Here is a 25,626-nt window from a genome sequence, read left to right on the forward strand (position 1 = left end):
CAGATAGGTATCAGCTTACATTGGAGCCGAGCCCCATAACGACGAGACGGTAGTAAGGAGTTGGAAATTTGTCAAAATGTCAACGGGTGAAACAGTTTTGGAACAGCCAGAGATGTCTTGGGATTTGGGATGCAAGGAGACACCGTATGGGGCAACCACGTAGCTTTTGTAAAACAAACCATTAGCAGCTAATAAACATTAGTCATGCGACAAAACAAAGTTTGAGACCCCGGAGGAACTCTCGATGATTTAGTGAGAGTAATTAAAACTTAAGTTTCCTTCGTATACTCGTATGTAAATGATCTTGCGGAATTCCACGAAAAGCCAACAGAACCAAACCGATCCGAATAAGAAACGAAATACGAAAAAAAAGAGTTTTTTCAAACTAAGGTTGAACAAGTTTTGGTGTTTGCTGTTCTCCACCCAGGGCTTAAAACATATATCTGTGTATAATTATAATGAATCGTCTGTTTAATCGAAATTTATGCAGATCGTGGGTAACCAAAGCGAGCAGCTCGTGTTGACAGTCCAGGCACTATCAATCACCTGGCCGGAGGATGGTCTGTCCAGTGACCACTGTTCTTGGGTTTCGAGAATGTGCAACTGCTACTTGTGATAAGATCGTTTTGTAAGTGATCGTCGACAAATCGCGTACAAGATTGTTGCAGCAGGCACATTAGAAACCCTTTTCGGTAATTGGCAATTAAGTATGAAATTCCACGTGGGTCCTTGTGACTCACAAGTCTCCGTTCCTGTAGCTGTAAAAAAATACCACTTCATTTATTTCCTTCGCTGTCTTCCTTGAAACTCCCAGTTTGGAGATCCGGCTGTGTGTCATCCTCGGCTTGGTTTTCTTTCATTCCGCACACCCTTGATATTTATGTGGTTTTCATCCAATCACAAATCACCCGGAGCATTTTGTTTGCACATTTTTATGGTCGCTACTGATGCTATGCAAGTGTAGGAATCGTCTTGGTTGGAGCATTGCTGGGTGTGATGGGGGAATCGAGGTTGTTGTGGTTTATAGAGTTGATCTATAAAGACAAGGACGTCCCTCTTGATCGATATAGGATCCCTTAAGGAATAGTTTGGTTAAAGCTTTATGTTTTTAGAGCCATTGATATCATATTTTCGTTAATAGAAATAAAATTGATGAGTAGCTTGTGGCTTTTCGAAGTTATATGATTTTTGAAACTGTGGAATTTGTGATTATCCTTTCATACAATTTGAGCTTAATATCGTAGCTAATAATAATCCTATTAATGTAAAACATATTTGGATATATTATTTAAAAAGATTCTTTATCTTTAGCATAATAATACATAAACACCTGTTTATTTGAAAAGTTTTGTAAAACTGCAAGAATTCATTAGAAGAGAAAGCTATTTCTCTAGGAAGGAATGGGAGGATCTCCTGAAACGATTAAATAAATTCTTTATCAATCTTTATCAAAATCTATGAATAAATTTTCGTATAGATAGGCTATTTTTAAAATTTTCTTGATGGGTTTCCCTTAAATGAAACAAACTTGAGTTAACCAAAAATAAACTCTCTGAAAAGTTGTTTCAGAAATAAATACGACTTCCTGATGACAGGAACAGTAGCATCTTGGCATTCTTCATCCCTGTTGGCGCATTCCATCAGATTATGTCATCTAGCCAGCAGCTCCTTCCCACACTCAGACACTCACACACGGTGCCGTGATGATCGTCTTGGCCACCTTAAGAGATGATCGCTGCGCATGCGCATAACCGTAAGATTCACACATGCCTGGGAACGGGACGAGGATGTGCGAATCTGCGATGGATGTGCTGGTGGATATGAATGCGAATGTGAGTGTGGATATGAATGTGGGGACGAGGAACAAGAGAAATACATTTTGAAAATTTAACGATGCGCACATTTTATTACCGCAATTAATTACAAAAACAACGCGGCCAAAAAGAAATCTTAGTCACTTTATCTGCTATGCCAGCCGGGCCAGAGCCCAGGGAGTTCTCTCCGGACTCCGGAGAAAAGGGGAAACGGAGATCGCAAGAATGGGAGAATGGGAGAAAGAGAGATAGAACGGAGCGGAGCGATCTGAGGGCAGCGATAAGCTTTATGATAGATGTGACTAGTAAAATGCTACTACCAAATGGTTCTGGGCCGGAGATCGCAGCTCCTCTCGTAATTGGAGGCGCGACAGTTTGTCTCAGCAGTCAAACCTGGTTAATTGGAGAGCCAGGCCGTCCGGAGAGCTACCTGTCCGGGAAACCTGTTTCTTGGCCAATTAAAATCGAGAGATAGGGAGAGAGCCAGGCCTTAGACCTGGCCCAGAGACGTCGACGGCTGCTGTGGGCCGTCAGCCCAAGACATTTCGAGTTTCGACGCGCAGCGCGACAGTTACCGCTACGAAACGTCTCCAGCTATAATCTCAACCAAATCGGTTTTGGCCAACGGTCTTTGAGCGATTTTTCGGCGAGGCGGAGAATGGGTTTCAAGCACGCTATGTTGCAGCGAAGTTACGAGCTGTCGCCCTCACCGGCGCGCACTTCACCCACCAACGCCACCACCAGCTCCACCCACGACGGGATCCCACCTCCCCAGGCGGTCCAGCCGCCGGTCCAAGTCACGGACTTCAGTATCAGCCGGATTTTGGGCAAAGAGCGTAAGCCTGCTCAGGATGCCAGTGCTAATATCTTGGATCTGTCAAAGAGCAGTACCAGCAGTAACAGTGGCATTTCTCCGCCACAGGTGGGAGTGCCCCAAACGTTGTCCTTGTCCACACCTTCCTATGGCGGCTACTCCATGCTGCCACCGGATCTGGTAGCCATGGCCAACGCCACAAAGTTTTATGCCCAATTCTTTCCACACCTTTTACCTGCCTACGCGGCAGCTGCTGCGGCGGCTGGCCTCAGTACTCCACCCACTTCGCCCTACCAACAAGGACATCCAGTGCAACCACTGCCACCACCTCAGCAGAAAAGATACTTTGCTCCCTATGTGATCAATGGCCAAGGACCTCAGCAGCCGCAGCATCCACTCCTGCGGCCCAAGGCCACCGCCTGCACTCGCCCAGACTGCCGCGAGTGCCTGGACTATTACCAAAGGCTGCAGGCTGGCTACAAGCCGACCACGCCCCTGATATCACCCGCCTCCTCCTCCGTCAGCAGTTCCAGCAGCTCCATGCGACCAGTGAGGGAACTGATCATGAGTGCCGCCGGTGGAGCCACCACCAGCACCAACATCTCGCTGACCACCGTCACCAATTTGAGCCTCAGCTCGAGTCAGACCACAGCCGTCGGATTAATGCCCAAGATGCCGGGAATAGCCGTCGGAAGTGGCGGCACAGTTATCCCTGCCACCAGTGCTTACAGTCCCACTTCCGCCGAGGAAATCAGCTACAAGTGCCGGATATGCGAGAAGGTCTTTGGATGTTCCGAAACTTTGCAGGTAGGATTTTAAACATTTTTTAAAGAAGGACTAAGAAGAAGGAAAATTGAAAAATATGCCAATGCTTATAATATTACTAATTTAAAAATGTTATTACATTTTTTATCTTTAAGCTTAGTTCGTTCAAGCTACAGTTTTTAAATTATATTTGGAACTGAAATCCATTTTTTGGATTTAAGATTCAAAAATGATTTTCGTTTCAAAAATTTATAACCAATCCTTTTTAAAAATTAATTATATTTAAGTTGGTATCTCCTCAACTTTAAAAATCCTATCCCTTTAAATTCACTTAAAGTATCTAAAAATAAATGACTTTTCCGTTTTTGAAGAAACTCTGAAACATCATATGCCCAAAAATATATAATCAAATTTTAGTTAGAATGGATTTTTAATAACTTTATTAACTTAAACGTATTGTATTTTTGCTGAAAATCTAATGAAAACAATATTTTGTTTTAATAGAAAACAAGATCGTATTTATTCTCCTTTGTATTACATTGCAATTTATACTTTAATCCCGAGGTGTTAAACGCTCATTTAAATGTCACATATTGAAAATTATTGTAATTTCTTCGAACTTGAAAGCTATTTAATTAGACAAATTTCTGCGAAACACATTCTTTGCTAAATTTTGAAACCCACATTAATTCCAAGTACATCAGTAACCTTTCACATGGCAATCCATCAAATGAAATATCGTTTACCCAATCCTCCACTACAAGACCCCCAAGGGATCCACCCAAAACGAGTTCCTACACGGCCTGAAAGGGGCGGGGCTTAGTTGATCGAGAGACAGATCTCAACTCCAAAGGGGCGGAGCTCCACGGGCAAAGGTAGAGAGAAGATTGGAGAGTAGAGCGCCTTATGCAAATCTTGTTACTTTGGCTGAGACCCATTCAAAATGGAGTCGGCCAAAAACAGAAGCGAGTCGGGCCAGAACTGGTTTTACGCATGGGTGCAGGGCCAGGTATACCAGGCTACCAGGTGTTGCTGAACATTAGAAAGAGAGGGCATTCGCCAGTAGAAAAAAGAGAGGAACAAAATGGCCACGACACTATATCTTTGCCAATAATCACCCGATTCTTGAGGGGAATACACCAAATTGCTAAATTTCTGATAAATGGCTGGGAGGACAATATGAGCCCCAGCAAATACCATATCTCTTTCAATTTTCATCCGATTCTTGAGGGGAATACCTTAAACGATTTGCAGACCGATTCCCCAATATTCTGCTTAAAAATCTAAGACTAAGATAAGATATTTTTCATATTTTTCGTCACATTTTCATCACAAAATGTGGGAAACGGATGGGGAGGACAATATGACCCCCTGCGAAGGCTATATCTTGGCCAATTTCCATCTGATTCTTGAGCGGAATACCTTAAAAGATTTGTAGATCGATTCTCTATCAATCTGCATCAAAATCTAGAAACAAAATATTTTTTAGATTTTTCGTCACATTTTCTGGGTGCGGAGAGTGCATGGGGAGCACAATATGACCCCCTGCGAAGGCTATATCTTGGCCAATTTCCATCCGATTCTTGAGCAGAATACCTTAAACGATTTGTAGATCGTTTCTGCTTCATTCTGCATCAAAATCTAGACACAAAATATTTTTTAGATTTTTCGTCACATTTTCTGGGGGTTCCCCTTCAAAATGCGGAAAGTGCGTGGGGACAATATGACCCCCTGCGAAGGCTATATCTTGGCCGATTTCCATCCGATTCTTGAGCAGAATACCTTAAACGATTTGTAGATCGTTTCTGCTTCATTCTGCATCAAAATCTAGGCACAAAATATTTTTTAGATTTTTCGTCACATTTTCTGGGGGTTCCCCTTCAAAATGCGGAAAGTGCGTGGGGAGCACAATATGACCCCCTGCGAAGGCTATATCTTGGCCAATTTCCATCCGATTCTTCATCAGAATACCTTAAACGATTTGTAGATCGATTCTGCTTTGTTCTGCATAAAAATCTAGAAACAAAATTTTTTTTAGATTTTTTGTTAAATTTCCTGGGTGGTCCCCTTCAAAATGCGGAAAGTGCATGGGGAGCATAATATGACCCCCTGCGAAGGCTATATCTTGGCCGATTTCCATCCGATTCTTGAGCAGAATACCTTAAACGATTTGTAGATCGTTTCTGCTTCATTCTGCATCAAAATCTAGACACAAAATATGTTTTAGATTTTTCGTCACATTTTCTGGGGGTCCCCTTCAAAATGCGGAAAGTGCGTGGGGAGCACAATATGACCCCCTGCGAAGGCTATATCTTGGCCAATTTCCATCCGATTCTTCAGCAGAATACCTTAAACGATTTGTAGATCGATTCTGCTTTGTTCTGCATAAAAATCTAGAAACAAAATTTTTTTTAGATTTTTTGTTAAATTTCCTGGGGGGTCCCCTTTAAAATACGGAAAGTGCATGGGGAGCAAAATACGACCCCCTGCGAAGGCTATATCTTGGCCACTTTTTCAGCCGATTCTTAAGCGGAATACCTTTAACGATTTGTAGATCGATTCTGCTTTGTTCTGCATAAAAATCTAGAAACAAAATATTTTTTAGATTTTTTGTTCAATTTCCTGGGGGTCTACCATGAAAAAGTCTTTTTCTGCTGTCGAGTTCCCTGATAAATCAGAACAGTTTAATATTTGTTATCTAAGCAATTTGATTTAAATACCATGTCATTTATCTCCTTGCAGGCTCATGAAAAGACGCACAAATCGCCCCGTTATGAGTGCTCGGACTGCGGCAAGGGCTTCTCGCAGTTGAGGAACTACAAGTATCACCTGTCCGTGCATCGAGGCACCAAGGAGTTTGCGGCGGAGTGCCCCGAGTGCGGGAAGACCTTCAACGACAAGGGCTACCTTAGTAGCCACATGAAGATCCACCGGAATCGGAAGGAGTATGAGTGCCCCTACTGTCCCAAGTCCTTTAACCAAAGGGTGGCCTTCAACATGCACGTAAGGATCCACACCGGAGTCAAGCCGCACAAATGCGCCGAATGCGGCAAGAGGTTCTCCCGGAAAATGCTCTTGAAACAGCACATGCGCACCCACAGCGGCGAGAAGCCCTACCAGTGCTCCGTGTGCGGTAAATCCTTTGCAGACAGGAGCAACATGACTCTGCACCACCGCCTGCACTCCGGCATCAAGCCTTTCAGCTGTCCCCTGTGCCCCAAGGCTTTCACCAAGAAGCATCATCTGAAGACGCACCTGAACTACCACACGGGCTGCAAGCCATACATTTGCCCACATCCCAATTGCAATCAGGCCTTCACCCAGTCCAGTAACATGCGGACCCATGCCAAAAAGTGTCAGTACCGCCCGCTGGATGGAGCCACCACAGCGCCCCTGCCAGTAGCTGGAAAATCCTCTGCGCAGGTGCAACTTCAGGTGCCGAGCTCCCTGGCATTGGCCATGGGGGCGACTCCCACCTTTGTGATGCCTCCGCCCCCAGGACCACCCTTGCCACCTCCACCAACCCAGCAAACTCTGCTGAGTAATCTGCGCAGTTTCTGAGGATGGACTTTGATAAGAGGATTGAGAGTTTCAGGATTAAATTATGTCAACCAAAAGTGTAGCATTTACCAAGAATAGTTCTTCCATTGTTTTTAGAAGTTTAAAATGTACATATGTTTAAATAATACTGTATTAGTTTTATTTTCTTATATTTAACTCTAGTAACTAGTTTTTTTCTAGAAATGATTTCAGATATTTAACTTAATCTAGGTAAATTTAGAAAAAATAATATTTTTGTTTACTCGTAAAATATACAATTAAATATATTACATGATTTCTAAAAATACTTATCATGTTATTATTAGGTGTGCATATCTCATAATATTATTTAAATTTTGTCTTTTAAAATATATTCATTCTCTAAGCAGTCGTCGTAGCAGTGATTTCTAAGCAGTGAAATAAATGTCAAAATAAGAAACCTTTTTTAGATTATAGGGTCGTTACTTTTATTCCGAATCTAATAGCAACCACAACGAATAAATTGAAACCAAAACTAAACCAGAAAAGTCGGCAGTTATCAATTAAAATGGTAAGAGATTGTATTCTCAGTCGTAGGAATAATAGTTATTATTATAATCATTATTATTAGCATCCATTTAGTAATGGTAACTATACCAACATGAACAACCCCTATACGGTGGACTACATAAGGAGCCTTAATCTCGATAAAAATATAGATATACAGGCTTGGACTACCAATCCGCCGTATGCTCCTTTCTTTGGGTCCATGGGAGTGGCTTTTGCCATGGTGTTCACATCGATTGGAGCTGCATATGGAACCGCAGTCTCTGGATCCGGAATCGCTGCAACGGCCGTAATGCGTCCGGAATTGGTCATGAAGTCAATTATTCCAGTGGTTATGGCCGGCATAGTGGCCATTTACGGATTGGTGGTTTCTGTTTTGCTGTCAGGAGAACTGGATACAGCTAGGACATATTCATTGGCCAAGGGATACGTCCATCTTGGGTCTGGAATGGCTGTTGGATTTTCGGGGCTGGCTGCCGGATACGCCGTAGGGGAAGTAGGCGAGGTTGGCGTGCGCCACATTGCCCAGCAGCCCCGTCTCTTCATTGGAATGATACTTGTCCTCATTTTCGCCGAGGTCCTGGGACTTTATGGACTAATTATTGGAATATATCTTTACACAGTAGATGTAAAATAAATCTAAAAGATTATACTACTTTGCTGAGCTATATAAAATCCTTTTTGTTTTGGGCGCCTGAAAAATCGATTGTAGTCAAGATCCAAAGAACAAATTACTTTCGGATCGGCCAGAGCGCAAATAACATTTTTTGAATTATTGCCAGAGTTTTCAACACTGTATTAAATGTCCACCACTACTAACACTGCAAAAAAAAATACCAGACCGCGCTGGATTTTTGCGGTATTAAAAAATGGGGATATTTGGCTTAAACCGGGTCACACTGACCAGGTGAGAAGCTATTTTTTTTGTTAGAAATTACTCATTTTTTGGAAATAAACGACGCAAAAAGCGCCAAAAAAAGCGGAATCGTTCGTGCAAAAACCCCGGCGGAGGAGCGTTCACTGCGCGACACCGGCCGCCACCAAAATCTGACCAGGCAGAGCTTTCGGTCCGTCCAATTTCATCACGAATACAATTTCATCAGTGCACACGTGTCTGGAGCTTCGCTTGGAATCCTGCCCCGCGGGGCTGGGTCATGCCCAGTGGCTATTAACATCTAGCAATCGGAACCATTTCCAACCGGAACCAAGCAACTGGACAGGCTGAGCACGCCGCAGGAGCAAACGCAGGCGGAGGAGGCGCTGCTGGCCAGTGGTGATAGATACAGAGGCGGCGGCAGTGGGACACTTTCCACAGCCATGGCGGAGTACTGGCAGCAGCTGACCAATGGAGGAGGCGCTGGCGGACGGAGTGCAGCCGCCAGTGACTCACCGGGGGTGTGCAATGGTGCCGGTCCTGAGGCTGGGACGCACAGCGGCGGCAACAACAACTATGTGAACTTCAACCAGTTCATCATGCAGCTGAACCTCGGAGGAGGTGCCCCCAATGCCGCAAACTCAAGCTCCAGCTACATGCAACATCCCTTAGAGAGCGGGAACAACATGAACTTCGCCATTAGCGGAGGCGGAGGAGCCTTTGGCCTGAATCCCCCAATGGGAGCTTCGAATACGAACAACTTCGAGCATGTAAGTAGTGGCCTAGTGGCTGGAATGCCCCTGTTTCTAACAGCGTGAACAGTTCTTTTCACAGCCTGTTTTCCCACGATATCAGAACGGCGACGGAATCGCCAGTGCCGCCTTCACCAATAGCTATGATCTGGGCAACCCGAACGGCAGCAGCAGCAGCAGTCCCTTTTCGAACCTCTACACGCCGTTCGGCAACAATCCGTTCGACTTCAGCGCTTCCAAGCTTCAGGCCTCGGCGCCCGAATTTGTGCCTAGTCTGGCCAAGCTGAGTCTAGAGGAGACTTCAGTGGCCACGACGAACGGAAACAGCACTGCCAGCCCCGAAACTGCCATAAAGGAGTCGGAGGCGCCAGCTGCAGCGGGAGCAGCTAAAGGGGGTGCACCCGGAGGCGCGGGTGCAGCAGGAGGAGTAGCAAGATCTGAGGAGAGAGGAGCCAACAGCTTCCGCCAGAACCAGAACTACGATAGGGAGCGGGAGAGGGATCGCGATCGCGACAGGGATAGGGATCGTGATCGGGATCGGCCCAGGCAGCAGCGCCGTTCGGATTACCGTGAGGATCGTGAAGATCGCTACCAGAGGAACGACCGGGATCGAGACCGGGACCGTGATCGTGATCGGGACAGGGACCGGGATCGCGATCGCAAGAAGCCACAAAAACAGCAGCGATACGACAATCATCGGAGCAACAAGAGGCGCGATGACTGGAACCGAAACAGGGATCGAATCAACGGATATCCCCGGGCCGTGGACGACCTGGACACGAGCAACGAGAGTGCCCAGCCCTCACCCGAGAAGCAGCCGCAGCAACAGCAAATCTCGCCGAGAAGAAATCATCCACCGCCGGCTGACAACGAGAAGCTGTCGCAGAGAGAGAAGCTAATTCGTGACATTGAGCAGCGGCGGCTCGAGTGCCTGGTGTGCGTGGAAGCCATCAAAGCGCACCAGCCCACCTGGTCGTGCCAGAACTGCTACCATGTTCTGCACCTCAAGTGCACCACCACCTGGGCGAGCAGCTCCAAGTCGGAGGTAGGCTGGCGGTGTCCGGCGTGCCAGAATGTGCTGCAGGAGCTGCCGCGCGAGTATCTCTGCTTCTGCGGCAAGCTGAAGAACCCGCCGGTGTCGCGCTCCGAACTGCCGCACAGTTGCGGCGAGGTATGCTGCCGGATCGAGGGCTGCAGTCATGCCTGCACCCTGCTCTGTCACCCGGGCCCGTGTCCGCCGTGTCAGGCCAATGTGGTGCGCAGTTGCGGCTGCGGGCGCAGCACCAAGACAATGCAGTGCGCCATGAAGGAGGATCTGCTGTGCGGCGAGGTCTGCGACAAGCTGCTCAACTGCGGCGAGCACCGGTGCAAGTCGGAGTGCCATGCCGGGAAGTGCGTCGCCTGCTCGGAGCAGGTGGAGCAGCACTGCCATTGCGGCAAGCAGGACCGCCAGGTGACATGTACGCGCGAGAGCCAGGACAAGCGCAGCTACTCGTGCAAGGAGAGCTGTGGCAAGCCGCTGCCGTGCGGCAATCACAAGTGCAAAGACTCTTGCCACGCCGGAAGCTGCAGGCCCTGCAAGCTGAGCCCCGACCAGATAACCAGCTGCCCCTGTGGAAAGATGCCTGTGGCATCCAGCCAGCGCACCAGCTGCCTGGACCCCATCCCCACCTGTGAGGGAATCTGCTCGAGGGTGTTGCGGTGCGGCAAGCCGGCACATCCGCATCAGTGCGGCAGCAAGTGCCACCTGGGCCAGTGCCCACCCTGTCCCAAGCAAACGGCCGTGAAGTGCCGCTGCGGCCACATGGATCAGATGATCAAGTGCCGCCAGTTGTCCACCCGGGCGGACGATGCCCGCTGCAAGCGCCGTTGCACGAAGAAGAGGAGCTGCGGAAAACATAAGTGCAACGCAGAGTGCTGCATCGACATCGACCACGCATGTCCGCTGCCCTGCAACCGGACCCTGAGCTGCGGCAAGCATAAGTGCGACCAGCCCTGCCACCGCGGCAACTGTCCGCCCTGCTACCGCAGCAGCTTCGAGGAGCTCTACTGCGAGTGCGGAGCCGAGGTCATCTACCCGCCAGTGCCGTGCGGCACTAAGAAACCGATCTGCAAGCGCCCATGCTCGCGATCCCATCCCTGCGAGCATCCGCCGCAACACAATTGCCACTCGGACGCCACTTGTCCGCCCTGCATGCTGTTCACCACCAAGTCGTGCCACGGTGGCCACGAACAGCGCAAAACCATTCCCTGCTCCCAGGAGAGCTTCAGCTGTGGAATGGCCTGCGCGAAGCCGTTGGCTTGTGGACGCCACAAGTGCATCAAGCCGTGCCATGAGGGCGCCTGCCAGGCAGCCGGCGACGTTTGCCGTCAGAGCTGCACCAAGCCACGGCCCACTTGCGGCCACAAGTGCTCAGCACCCTGCCACGAGGGCTCCTGTCCCGAAACGCCATGTAAGGAGCTGGTGGAGGTGCAGTGCGAATGCGGCAACCGGAAGCAGAGTCGCAGCTGCCAGGAACTGGCCCGCGAGCACAGTCGCATTGCCACCGCTCAGCTGGCCTCGTCCATGGCGGAGATGTCGCGCGGAAACTACATGGAGCTCAGCGAGATCCTGGCTCCCTCCAAGGCCAACAAGTCCAATCGAACGTAAGTGATATGATTTTTTAGTTAATTGATTATTTATTTTAAAATTATGATTCAGTTTGGACTGCAACGATGAGTGCCGACTGCTGGAGAGGAATCGCCGCCTTGCCATGGCGCTATCGTCTCGAAATCCAGAGACCCAGCAAAAGTCCCTCACCAAGTACTCCGAGTTCGTGAAGGGTTTCGCCAAGAGGAACCCGGTGCTGACCAAGAGCGTATACGAAACGTTGAGCGATCTCGTCAAGCTGGCCAAGGAGAGCAAGCAGCGGTCGCGAAGCCACTCCTTCCCGACCATGAACCGAGAGAAGAGGCAGTTGGTGCACGAGCTGTGCGAGATATTCGGCATAGAATCGGTGTCCTACGACAAGGAGCCTAACCGAAACGTGGTAGCCACGGCGCACAAGGAAAGGGTATGTTTTAAACCTAATATGTATGATATTTGTGTTAGTTACTTACTCTTCACTTACTCCTCTCCACAGTGCTGGTTGCCCGCCACGAGTATCATGGAAGTCCTGGCTCGGGAGTCAGGACAAAGACGCGTCCCTGTACCCAGCAACAATGCCTGGAGCTTAAAGAAATAGAACTGTTTGGTTGGAGATAGTACAGATATTTTGTATGTTTAGTCGTTGGCGCTGGAAAAGATATTTTAAAAAAGGTGATGAAAGGATTCTGATGGAGCCTCTAGCGCTGCGAGGACAATACACAACATAACCACAAATATAACCAGTTGCAAGGATGACCGTTTTCACATATATTTTGTAAATTATAAAGAAAGTTAGTTGAACCATAGAGTGCATGAATGTTGAATACTGAATGAAATGAACCATAGATATGCAGGCGCAGTTATGAATAATGCTGTTAACCAATCTGTTGTATGAATTTATCAAATATTGAAATCTTCTGACCGTGTTGCAGCTAATAAACAGAGAAAAGGGTCAAAAAGTGAAAAAAATAAAAAAGGAAAATAGTGCAGAGGGCAAAAACAAGTGTTTTATTTTATTATAGAAGTTAATTTTAAAAATTGGTTTTATGTTTTGCAGACTATTGTGCGCGAAATTTAAAATACAAACTTATGCAACACTGGAAGGACACTTCCCATCGCTAGTCAAGTTTCAAACCAAATTATAAGACTTTTCGAGTGGTCTTCCGAAACATTTTTTATTTTCTTTTACTTTGAATTTTTCTTTCATAAATTTTTTCCATTTTTTCTTTTACTGTAAAAATTTGGAAAATGGCCAATCAAATACACATTTTTTAAAGCAAACATTACAACTTGTGATTGAAATTATTTCAAGGCAAAAAAAATTAAAAGTATAAATTGTATGGGAAATAAAAGACCAACAGTTAACCCCATAAGTAATAAGATGATTTTCAAGTTTGTTTTTAAAATGCTTTGGTCATAGACCGGTTCGATGGGGATCTTCTCCTTGGCTTCCGTTTTGGCGTAAGGACCGACTGCAAAGTGTTCTCTAGGACTTTTCCAATTGTCATACTTGTTCTGCATAATCTCCAGGTGTTTCTTCAACGTATCAGTACGTTGTTGCAACTCCATTTGAAAGTTCTTGTTCCTGATTACGGCCAGCGCATTTGTCTGACTTTGATCTATAAACTTATCGTGGCGAATTAGGGCTTTGAATTTCTGATTTCGACGACCAACGGCGATTTCCTCGTTGGGATAAACGGAAAAACTGGATAGTGGAACCGAAGAGTTAAAGCGGCGGAGAGTTTTCGTAGAACCGCCTTCCCAATTCCCCAATGGTAAGCGTATTTGAGAGTAATAAGGGTTAATGTGCTTTAATGTGCTTTTCATATCGCTAGTTGATGGATAGCGGCTTGTGGTTGAGATTGGCCCTCTGATAGTTTCTTCGAAGCCCCGACGGTTCCAAGGATCATACTCCGAATCATAATTTTGAAGCGACATCGAATCATCGACCCCGTCAATTTCAATCTTCTTCCTGAACAGAGTCTGCAACTTCTTAGAAAGTTTCTTTCTACGGTCAGACCCTTTCTTATTCTTGCCTATTTTGCACTTATTCGGTCGAGTGGAAGCCCTGGATGAGTTGGATATCGACTCCCTAAACTGCTGCCTGCTGAGGGGCTTAATCAAGTCGGAGGTCAAGAAGGTCTTTAGCTCTAGGCTCCTGCGAAGTACCTTTTGGCTAGATGAGGTTAACTCCTTCCGAAAAACAATATTCATCAAAGCTTTGGATATATTACGTCCGCTCTGGGCCTCCAAAGTCTCTTCTATCTCCTGGGCATCGACCAACAGAAATTTGGGCGATTCTGAGCCTGAGGACAAGGCGTCTTCGGTTTCATAGTTTGGTTGATTATTTTGAGCGATAGTAGATAATGGAGTAAAAAAATCCTTCTTATTTAATCCCAATGCCTTGGCATATTTTTTTTGAACTGTTATAGTCTCGTTGGGATACTTGAACCATATGGTCTTTGAATCCTCACCGATATCCATTTATATTCCTTATTGTTTCTTCTGATTTTCAATTGAAATAATTCTGGTTGTTTTTTGGAAGTTGCTGCTCTAAGCAATGGATTGTGACTGAATCTGTTTTGAATAATATGAATCGTTGTGATACAGATTCCATGGAATACTTTTCTTTTCTGGAAATTTTCATTAGTTTTCAATGTAATTTTGGTCAGAAAATGGCCTTTTCGAGGTCAGGCCCCTTACCATTAGCTAATTAACGTAGAGGAGGATGATGGAATAGCCAGTAGGTGCGCTGGGGATTTTCATCTTGGTGGCCCAGCTCCGGGTAGTTGTGGCAACTAGATTATACAGCCCCTTCCGCCTGGTAGCTCGCACCACGTTACCACTCTCGTTTCGGGCTATGGGCACACGCTTCTAATTTGTTGCCATTGCCGTTGCCATTTTCACGAAAAACAATAAGCGGCGCCTAGGGAATAATGCCAAAATAAAGATGAAATGTTACGACAAGTCAGAGTGGAGACCCGGAGAGCCCCGGATGATGGGGACGCACTCACCGGAACGCCTCGGCGATGGTTGGTGATGGAAAAGGAGGTGGTGCAGGGCAAAGGCAAGTCGTATATGAATATAGACCTGACATAATGAGCAGCCTATAAGCGAAATGGCTGGCAGATTCGAAGGAGGGCGCCCACCTTCATCTCCTCCTCCTGCTCCCAGGATCTCGAGATGTGTGCGTAATTTGAATTTAGTCTGCCAGGGAGTTTATTAACAAATACAAAGAAATCCAAGTGGGACGGAGGTTGGAGGACGGTGGATGCTGGAATGGAATGTAAGAAAATAACGAAACAAGGACACTGGGGAGGGGACGAGACTGTTGGCACGAGAGTGGGGCAATAATTCCAGGGAGATTAAATTGTGGTTGGCGTCTTTAGGCTGAGGCTTTGGCCCAAAGCCCGCGAGATTGAAGGGAAAGAGTTCATTTTGGGTCAATTGTAACCACTGCACATGTGGGTGGGTGGGGTGCTTGGGGATCAAAAGGGTGTGATGATATGCCGGGGGTTGCCATACAAAATGTGTGTAATTTTAATTATGTGTTATGGCACAAAAAAAAAAATCCGGAAAATAAAATGCCAGATGAGTGTGTACATGTGCACTTGAATGATACTTCAGCATTCCAACAATCACGAAATTAATATGGCTATATATTTCAAACTTGAATTTTATTCCAGCATAAAATGTAAATTATTTCACAAAATTGTTTTTGCGGTTTATGTACGAATGCTTTAAATTTGTATCGAGTTTCCCCCCTTAATTACGTGTTAAGATGTGAGCTTAATTCGTTCACGTATCAATAGTTATTAATTTGGGTTATTAAATCGCCGGTTAATTGGACACCTAAATTGGGTTGAGTTGAAAATCAAGTGGCAACTTAAAAAGGCTCTTGGAAAAACACTAAAGAATTCCTGACCCCCACACCAGAGTCTCTTTATTATGAAACTCTGTGGTACAATAACTCCATATTTTTCCACTTTTCTGGGATTTTCAATTAACATTAAAACTTTTACAGGATTTAAATGCACTTACTCTGAAAATATATCAGCCTACACTACGTATGAGTGATTTATTGTAAAAGCAAGGAGATTACATTAAGTAACTGAGAAATTCTCAACCAAAAACTAACTACAAAACCTACAATATGAGATTAGAATGTTATTTTTTCCTCCCACTATATGTGGCTCTATATTTGGGCACTCCAATTTCAAACTTTGGCCTTTGGTCTCATTCCCCATCCATACAAAAAACAAAAGACGAAACCAACATACCAGCAACTTGACAAACATTTGATGCTCATTTGTGACATTTGTCCTGGGCGAGCATTCATACGTCCATATAACATATGCAGTAGCAGGTAATATGAAAGCTGTCCTTAAAATATTCATTAAGTCTGAGTGCAGTGACTGAAATTATGCCTGCGTGTGGCCCGGTATCCTGCCGGGCGCCCGCTGCCCCAAAGCTTGTCCTGCGACCTGTGAGCACGTGACCCGACCAAAAGCAGCAGGAGCAGCAGCAAAAAATAACCAAAAACCGCAGAAGGGGAGCTGGAATAAGGGAGTCTTGAGGATAAGAGGATGGGGGCCAAGCCCGGCGAGTCGCTTTCAATTTGCGCATTTTGGCATTTTTAAAAATGCATTAAAGGAGCAGCCTCAGTCCCATCAAGGAGCACAAATAACGTGCCCAAAAAGATCTGCAGACAGGCAGACAGACAGACCCACAGAAAGGAGGCACCAACACTGGCAATGCGAATGCGATGGAAGAGAAAAAGTTGCGATGAAAGCGCGAAAATTACTTCCTAAATAGCCGCCTGACTGCCTGCCAAGACTTTTCGTTTGTAGTATGGGAGATTGGAGATGGGGTAAGGTGGATGGGGGATCTAGGATGGGGGGCAGTGCATCGGTAAGGAAGCAAAGCCTAGCCCGAGACGACGACCATGTCCTGGGCTCAATAAAGGAGACACAGGCACAAGACAAACTCACACACCCGTCCGGGAATATACATAGGTACACAAAAGGGCCATGGACAGGAGACAGGAGCCAGGAAGAGGTCACAGGAGACAGGGTGGCAGAGTCGAATTCAAATTGCAAATTCGCCGCAGATTTTTTATGCACTTTTCCCAAGCCGAAATTAAGCCAGGCGAACGCTGCGCTCCGGAACGGCTTCCAGACGAAACCCGAGACCAGGACCTGGAGCAGGAGCCGGGCCAGGTCGAGCAAAAGGACGACATTGCTGACGTTTTGACAGCAAAATAAAAAAAAAAAGAAACAGAAATAGACTGCAACAGGAATGATAATGGGCGACAGTGCCCGGAGGGCGTGGACGGAGGCCCAACTGAATGCAAATATTATCGTATCTGTATGCGAGGTAAGGGCAGGAATGGCAGGAGTAATGTGGGGTAATCACAGAGGAAACTACAGGGGAAGAAACTTAAATATGTTATCCTTGAAGATTTGAGAAAAAAGATCAAAGTCCGGACTATTAAAACTCCATGGAACAAGTTCAAGAATAGATTAAAAAAATATTTAAGTATTAAATTACCTTAGCCATAGAATTATCTTGAATATTTCGCAGGACTTTAAAAGGACTTCTATTTTTATTTGCCAGTGTAGAAAAATTTCGAGGGAAAAAGGAAAAAAGCCAAGTACTAGTACGATGACGACTCTCGCCTTTCTATAAGACCTTTCCAAAGCGAGAAGGTGACAAACTGGTCGAGCCACTTGAGCGTGGTGCAGGCAATAGGATGGTGGTGTAGTGGTGCGGTGGTCTGAGCCGGGAGTTCTGAGGAGACGTATCGCTGGTGTAAAGGCCATTGAGATACAAAGTAGAAGCACCAACCACCCACCCACTGACTATCTGTCTCTGCAGCGCCACTTCAGACTCCCTTCCGCCATCCAGCTAAATGCATTTCGGTTTTTATTCATATTTTATTCAAATGTGGCAACCAAAATGGCACAAACACTGCGCAGTTATTTATGTAATTCGTTTTCCTTTTTTCCCCCTCCCTATTTTTTTTTTCGTTTTTGCCACTGACATCCTTGTTGCACTGGAGATGCAATGAGGAAACTTGGAAATGAACCAAAAACGAAGTACGTAAATTTTGCAGAACTGTAGGGATATTTGGTTGGTCACTAAACTGATTATCCTTAGATTATTTTTGTGCGTTCGAGGGAGTCTTTTATTCCTAGGATGCTATAAAAAATAGTTCAAATACCCATCTATATGGGTATCCCCAAGGAAAGTACATATTTTACTAATCATTGCTCCGTTAAGGAATTCAAACTGCATCGCCGTGGCATTAACGAGGCAACTAGGAGTCTAATATTGTCGTCGAACCACATCGTCGTCCTGTTCAGGATTCACGTAGTTATTTATTTATGCATTTCTTGATCATTTTTGCGAGAGGCAACGAGGTAGGAATTTTAGAATTCTCATTGTTCAAGGCTATCGGGTGGGTGGCTGATGGGTTGCTTATAAATAAAGCCACGAGACATCAGCTTGCCATGAATTGCATTTTCGCTTCGCCTGCGCTCATCTGGTTCGTTTCCAGTTTTTTGCCAATACATACTATACACAGTATATATCCTTGCTGCCTCCTTCCTCCAGCGTTCTGCCAACCGTCCCACGCCCCCATCCGCGTCGAAGCCTTTGCCTTTTTGCCATAAACTTGTCATCATTTTAATATTGGCAGCTTATAAAGCCACGATAGATGGGCTGCCGGGTGGAGGTGGAGGGCCCCGGGATCCGATGATTCAAACCGTACCGAACTGGAGCGAGAGTGGGAGTGGGAGTGGGAGTGGAACGGAACGGGCGACGACCCAAAGCCAATGTCAAGCCAAGTCAAGACAAGCCAACTCAGCAGCGGATTATCTGCGACAGCAGCATGGAAAGCGTCGACGTCCGGCGGAGTGGCAGAGTGGATCGGGGCTGTGCAGTTTTGTGGTGGAAGGTCACAGGTTGGGGATGGTTGGTAGGTGGTTGAGGTGCCACAAGGACAGGTCTAGCTAGTTTGTGTGTTGCAAAAATTTACTGTAAAATACAATTTCCCGTTTTTATAGCTCATTTCCAACAACATTTGCTTAGCCACCGCCAGCGACATCTCCACCCCCAGTTCCACCTCTTGGTAGTCCTTCCCCGACTATGGAAAAACAATTTTTATTGCATTTTCGCCGGGAATGAGGCAAGTGAGGAGCTGAGAAAGAGCAACAGAGACAGGGTGTCTGGAGGAGATGAATGGTGGATGTCGAACGACGCGGGAGTAAGTAAATATTACTTCTTTTCCTTTTGTTTTCGCCTCCAACTCCATCTGCTGCCACCTCTTATTCACTTTTTTTTTTTTTAACACTTGGCATTAAGTGCAACAGCTGGCAGGGGCTACAGGAGCGGGAAGGGGTACTGCTACGGGGACTGGAAACAGTGGCCAGTCAGACAGCGTTTCCTGCGTTAGTTGTGCGCTCCAAGATTCAATTATAATGCAATAAAGCGCGAATCAGAGCTACAATAAAAATAACAAAAATGAGCTGCACTAACGGCAACCCAAAGGACACCCAACCATACTATACATAGATGGTAAAAGTAGTAGAAGGACTTTCAGGATCCCTCATGTGCTTGTCGAAGCCATGGGGCGTTCCAAAAAGTATGCTAATATTTTTATGATTTTTATATAATACTATGTATTTAAAACATTGTAATTCACAGTGTACGATTTTTAATCAAGTAAATTATATCGAGAAAGCTTCTTATATGGAGTCTTACTTACCTCCAGAAGAAGGGAAACAAGGATGCTAAAGTCCCCCGATGAAGAATGAAATAATTATAATTCCTTTAAGATTAAAGAACAGGAGGCAGAAAGTAGTTTTTATATTTAAAAACTTGTCTTTCAAGTTCGATGGAAATCCGATTGTTTTATAAACTTAGTACCGCTTAAATACCAACTTGATTAAAATCCCATCGGCAAGTTGGAAAGTAAAACAAACATTGGGATAATTTGGAGAGCAAAAAAAAGAATGCGGGAAAATTGATAAAAAGAAGACTTAAGCGATTTCTGGCTTCGGGTGGGGAAATGCCGGCGAATCGCTTTTCTGGAACGTGCCCGGAATATGCAACAAAGAGTGGAAGAAGATCTAGGTGGGGTGGTGGGCAGATAAAAATGAAGATGGGTGGGGCGGCTAAGTGCTTAAGTGTTCTAATGTTGTTCCCGTTCCCCTTCATTTCATTCCAGCTCCGTCCACTTGAGTTGCAAATTGCAAGGAACCGAGCTATCCCTGTACCTTCCCAGGCTCCGAGAGAATCCCTGCCTCATTTTAACGCAATTATTGTTGCTGTCTGCTGCTTATTATGAAAATTATCACAAATTGATGCTGCGAAGCCAACAACAAACTTTAAATGAGCAAACCGAAAAACCAAAAAACTGAGAAAAAAAAAACGCAAAATTTATGCAAATTTTCACTAAAAACAATCGAGGGCGAAAAGAATTTGAGGCGCAACGCATGCAATGAAGTTGACTTGGGGCACTTTAATTATCCAACACAAGAGAGGAAACAAAGCCAAGCAAATGCTAAACAGGAATGGCCACGACAATGCCAACAGAATTCAATTAAAAATGGAATCCCCGGAAATTCCTTGTAGTCTCCCCCAAAATGTTGAAAAGCCATATTGTCAAAATAACAAAAAGAGAGGAAAATCCAAATTGTTCAACTCACGAAGGTGGCTGGGAAAACATGTGGCCAATAAATTTTCCCAAGGCCGTGCCTAACAAAAAAAAATAATAAAATCAACAAAAAGGGAAGCGGAAAATGAGAAAAAAAAGAGAAAAATCTGCTCCCCCGTAATCCCAACTTAAGTATGTAAATTGCCGCACGTTCATTTTTTGATTTTCCAGCATGAAATCAGTATAATCTGTTTTTCCGTCCCCGGACTACAACCCGGAGTCGAACCCGGTCCCTATCCGCATCCCCTAGCTGCCTGCCATGGCCACTGACCAGTTAAGGAAAAAGTCACCGCCGGAGAGCAGTGAGAGCAAAGTCAACTGCTGGCGCCTGTCCTGCCCAGGAGCGCTGATTAACGCACTCGAGCGCAATCTGCCTCACTTCACTTTTATGTAAACACAAAACAGAAATATAAAGCCATGGAGTACAAAAATAAAATAGAGCTTCGTCTCCGACTGTCTCCTCATCTGATGGTCTGCCGGTTTCTTTCGGGCCTATCTAGATCGCAGCGTGAAAACGCTGCCGGTGAAAATGCGGAAAAGTGGAAATGTGGCAAGTGGAAAGTACTCGCCGTCTCTGTTTGACTTTGTCTGCCTTTCCACATTAAAGGTAATTTTCATATTTCTGCAAATGGCAGCCAGGACTCAATCTCTTGCCAGCCGACGACTGTATGTCTGTCTGTTTGTTCTGCTCCTACTTTGGCACACGGCAATTCAATCATTTAAATTCAAAAATACACACAAATATATATATTATCTGTATATGTAAGAGGTATATTTTTATATGGAGGACGTAGTACCTACGTACATAAATAAAAAGGAAAAGGAAGTGGCATGGAATACATGGCCAGCATAAGCCAACGACCGCCGTTTGAGTGCGGAAAGTGAAATAGTAGGCGGATCGAACCAGGTATGAGCAGTACATCGAAGAGGTGATGAAATGGCTGATACTCTTGTTGTACTTTCAACCGGACCCATCCGCATCCTTATCGGCTCGGGTGAGGTCCTTATCTGCTCGGTTGGAAGGCCTAAAAGGGAAATTGTTGGCATTTGAAGTGACCTTTCGAGCCTAATTGGCCATGAGCGCATTATGCGTTTTTATGTGTTGGCCTGTGAAAGGTCATTATGGGTTCTTTATTTATCTAATGTTGGAAATTATTATTGATTAGTGAGGGTCTTTTCTTAATAAGTATAGGGATATTACCAAGTGGTTATTCAAATAGAAATAATTTATGTTTCTTTGTGATTTGCATTTAAGGGTTATTTTTTAATAATACATATATGCACAGTATTAACTGAATATTTTTTATATTATAGAGCTAAAAAAAGAATTTAATAGCTATAACTAATTACAATTCAATGTAAAATATTTTTTTTTTTTTATAATCTCAATAAATCACATTGCGGAAAAGGATATTTAATATCACTAATCCAATGCCAAGGCGGTGATATCCACTCCATCATTGAGGGCATTATTAAAATGGAAAAGCAACTAACAAAATCTTTTGTAAAAAAAAGACTGGTAAAAAAAGGGAATGTTTTTTAAGCTGAAGCAGCAGCTCGAGTGTAGCAGCAAAAAATATTTATTACTTTCCCTCCGACTGCATATATTTGTGGGTCGGTGTGTGTGTGTGGCGGTGGGTGTCTGTGTGTGTGTCTAGTGGGAGATTGTTTGCCCTCAAGGTGAAAATATGCTAAGTAACAAATAAAGGCAGGATCTCTATCGGGGCCACCCACACCCCACACCGCTGCTGATATTTCGACTGCTGGTTTTGGGGACGAGGGGCTGCAAGTGTTGCAAACGGGTCGACGTCGAGTCTTTGGCTCTTTACATATTTTTGAGGTGGCAAGCCCAGCACCCGGAGACGGGGCGAATCCTGCGAGGGGCAGGACTGGAAGAAAGATGAACGGCCAAAGGAAAAAGCCGAAAGCAAAGCTTGTAAACAAATTAAGAGATTGCTTTCGGGCAGGCGACCGTCAAAAGCGTTGAGCTTGAAGGACGAACAAATGGCCAGAACAGGGCCTGAAAAACAGGACGATACGCTACAGGATATGGGGGGGATGAGAAATTGGGGAGTAATGATGTCGGATGGGGGGGCGTTGCAAGTTTGCTAAAGATTTGAAAGGGGCGTTTCTAATCAAATCAGTTTGGCTGCATCCAATAAATTTTCCAGCTGGGAGTGTTCGTAAAAAATACAAGTAAATGAAAACAGTTTGCGGTTGATGGAACGACTTCTTGTTTACAAATTTCGTCTATTTATCCCAGGGCCCTGAAGATGTCAGAGTAATGACAGCAGGACGGCATGAATAGGCACTCCAACATCTTGCCAGGGGCCATAAAATATTTAGTTTGCTCTTCTTGTTATTTTTCCAGAGCTCCATTTGCTTGGCTTACGTTTCTCGATTATTGTTGTTTAGATTTTTCAAACAATCTGTTATTTGTAAAACCAATTCTGAAGCTCATGGGGAAAGCCTGTTGTTTCCGGACAACATTCATAACGCGGCTGGGGAAAATTCTAATTAAATCAGACTCGACTCCAACTTTTCGAGTTGGGCTGCACAGTTCAAAAGTTAGCACCAGGAATAGTTTTCTAATTAACTGTGAACTATGCGTTGCGAACTGAGCAGCTGAAAACTGAAAACGCCATGGTCGGGAGAAAGCTGGTAGTGGGAATACAGGTGGAAAGAAAGCGAGACCCGGTGAGATAAACCGTGAAATCTCATGAATTAACTCGGCCAACTTTTGACTCAGCAGCCGAGGCAGCAAAAGACACAGAAAGAAAGGAGAGAAGCGAAAACTATTTGAAAAGAAAGACAATTGCAGTATCCAAAGGGGGAGGTGTTTGGGTTGGGTTGGGAAGGGAAGCGCCCGTACATATAAAGGTAATGGTTTATCCACGACGGAAAGCGAAACGTCGCCGGCAAACAACTTCGAGTACGGGGCTTTCCCTTCCATTGTTGCCGCCATTGTACCGGAAATGCCGCACAAATGAGAAGTGGAAGGAAGTTGACAAGCCAGCAGCAGCACAAGCAGCAGTGGCGGCAGTCGAGAGTTGAAGGGTGAAGGGCTGGCAAGTGTGAAGGCAGTTGACTGCAGGGCAAGTGGCAACATCAACAGCAACGGCAACAGAAACTGCAACAGCAACGTGTGAGACGTCAACAACGAGCAACTCTGCACTCATGACAGGACGAAGGACCAAATGCGGATGCGGGCTGTCTAGGGTTAAAGGCGTTGGCGTCACTGGGGTCACTCCTCTAATTAGCTGCAGTAATGGCGTGCCAAGGGGGAGGTGGGAAGAACAGCAGCCTCTACTTGGGTGTCCCTAAGACAACAAAACCCCCAGAATAAACTAAGAAGTCTCCCGTAACAGTCTCCGGGTGATGCAACCGGCAACCCGAGTCCCGGGATGTTGCATGCTTAGGGGGAAATGGAAAACGGGGCACGGTCTGGTCACGTGGGAGAACTGTGTGGAGCCAAACTAAACGGCACAAAGCCCAGCTGACAGAGCAGCCAAGTCTCTTAACCCATTTAGCCCCGGTCCAGACGGGGGAAATGAAACGCTTCAGCAGAGTGAAGATAAAATGTAGTATTCGAAGAGATGGCACTAGGTGATGTTGCACTCGGTGGGGCCCTCTCGAATTCCTTGCAATCATTGAAAATGGTTGCCAAGTTGGATGGCTGTCTTTTATAACAAGGACTGCTTCGAAAAGGATAACAAGGTGTTGCATAATTGGACTATTTTCACAAAGAAGAATACTATTATTACCTTAATTATATCTATGCAATGCTATGATTGTTATAGCATATGGAAAAATGGATAAACTTATAAATAAATATAATCTTTATTGGCTTTGATTGATGCCGAATATGCTGCTTGACTTAAACATAAATTGACCAACTTTCTGGATTTATTATTCATTGCTGACCGCTTTCTAAACACTTCAAGTCATCAAAGATTCTGAAATCATCCAAGCAAAATCTGTGCCAAGCATTCAGCATCTTTCCGCCAGCCAGCCGCCGAATCTTGGCCCAATTCGAATTTGGCTGACTTTTAAAGATTTCCTTTTCGCCCTCGCAGTGGTCCTGGCCCTCGCCCTCGTCCTCGTCCGACACAAATAATTGGCGCATAATGAGCATAACTTAAAGCAAATTACGAGTTCAGAGCGTGCGCTTCGAACCGGGAGTGGGCGTGCCCTTGGGGCTTGGGGCCTGGGTCTTGAGTGGGTGGATCGCACCCAGCCTGCCACCCTGGCATCACCCCTGTGGACTCGTGCACATTTCAAAGCAAACTTTAGAAAATATGTCGCCGCGTCGGCTCCTGCAACTCTGCGGTTTTTTGTGCTTCTTATATTGCTTCTGCTCCGTTTTAAGCTCCGCCAACATTTTTCTTTAATTATTCAAAAGATAATTACACTAGGACATTTTTTTTTTGTCACTAACTGGCTGCCAGCAGCCGAATCCCCAGTTTCTGGACCAAAATCTATAGACTTCTGCTGCGGAGGTAGTAAAAATGGAATGAGTCAAGACAAGAAAAACTTTGGGGGTTCTTTGGAGCTGCTAAAAATGTTATTTTTATTTTGCTCCTCATATTTGCCAGGCAAGCAAGCCGAGGCGGGCAAACGAAATGCCAAGTACCGGATGCCAGCGGAAAGTTAAAGGAAACACAGCCGAGATACGAAACACAGGCGGTTTGGCATACAAGGAGATACCCCAGATACGGATACAGATGCAGACGCAGAGTCGGAACTGGCAGGCACATATGCCATGTGGCAGGAGTTGCCACGAAGTGGCAGGATGGTCTGGAGGGCGAACTCTGAACAAAAGAGTAAAATGCAAATCGGCCGCCTGGATGGCTGCCAGTTCCACAGCCCGTATAGCGCCACTTCTCCTTTCAAAAGTGTCTCGAATGGTTTGTTTTATTTTTCGACCTCCACATCCCTTTTGGTTTAATTAATTAAATTTATTTTAAGTGATGCAATAAAACGAGGCGAGCTGGAGATGTTCACAGAGCAGAAAATCGCAATCAGTATTGATTTTAACTCGGACTAGTATATGTTTAAATTTGAATATATAAATATTTATTTCATTTAAAGAATATTTATTTAAACATATGTCATTGTAAAAAATAGTATTTAAGTTTGCCCATATAAGAGGCATTAAATTAAATTGAAAAACACA

At 45.2% G+C, this 25,626-nt stretch overlaps 3 protein-coding genes across 3 annotated transcripts; all 3 read left to right on the forward strand.

The window, feature by feature from the left end:
• The first annotated feature begins 1,885 nt into the window (after nucleotides 1–1,885).
• On the forward strand, nucleotides 1,886–7,578 carry LOC6497167 (zinc finger protein 235). The gene is made up of 3 exons (XM_001962601.4): nucleotides 1,886–3,435; nucleotides 6,136–7,483; nucleotides 7,544–7,578. The coding sequence occupies exons 1-2, from the start codon at nucleotides 2,473–2,475 to the stop codon at nucleotides 6,952–6,954; spliced, it is 1,782 nt and encodes a 593-aa protein (XP_001962637.3). The 5' UTR covers nucleotides 1,886–2,472; the 3' UTR covers nucleotides 6,955–7,483; nucleotides 7,544–7,578.
• On the forward strand, nucleotides 7,341–8,138 carry LOC6502421 (V-type proton ATPase 16 kDa proteolipid subunit). Its single transcript, XM_001962600.4, has 2 exons — nucleotides 7,341–7,483; nucleotides 7,544–8,138. Exons 1-2 carry the CDS (start codon nucleotides 7,481–7,483, stop codon nucleotides 8,114–8,116), a joined length of 576 nt encoding a protein of 191 aa, XP_001962636.2. The 5' UTR covers nucleotides 7,341–7,480; the 3' UTR covers nucleotides 8,117–8,138.
• Nucleotides 8,139–8,350: 212 nt separating this feature from the next.
• LOC6497168 (protein shuttle craft) lies at nucleotides 8,351–12,614 on the forward strand. The gene is made up of 4 exons (XM_001962599.4): nucleotides 8,351–9,123; nucleotides 9,176–11,751; nucleotides 11,807–12,158; nucleotides 12,228–12,614. Exons 1-4 carry the CDS (start codon nucleotides 8,797–8,799, stop codon nucleotides 12,327–12,329), a joined length of 3,357 nt encoding a protein of 1,118 aa, XP_001962635.1. The 5' UTR covers nucleotides 8,351–8,796; the 3' UTR covers nucleotides 12,330–12,614.
• Nucleotides 12,615–25,626: the final 13,012 nt, after the last annotated feature.

The sequence above is a fragment of the Drosophila ananassae genome, chromosome 3R, assembly GCF_017639315.1.
Source record: "Drosophila ananassae strain 14024-0371.13 chromosome 3R, ASM1763931v2, whole genome shotgun sequence".
Lineage (NCBI taxonomy): Eukaryota > Metazoa > Arthropoda > Insecta > Diptera > Drosophilidae > Drosophila > Drosophila ananassae.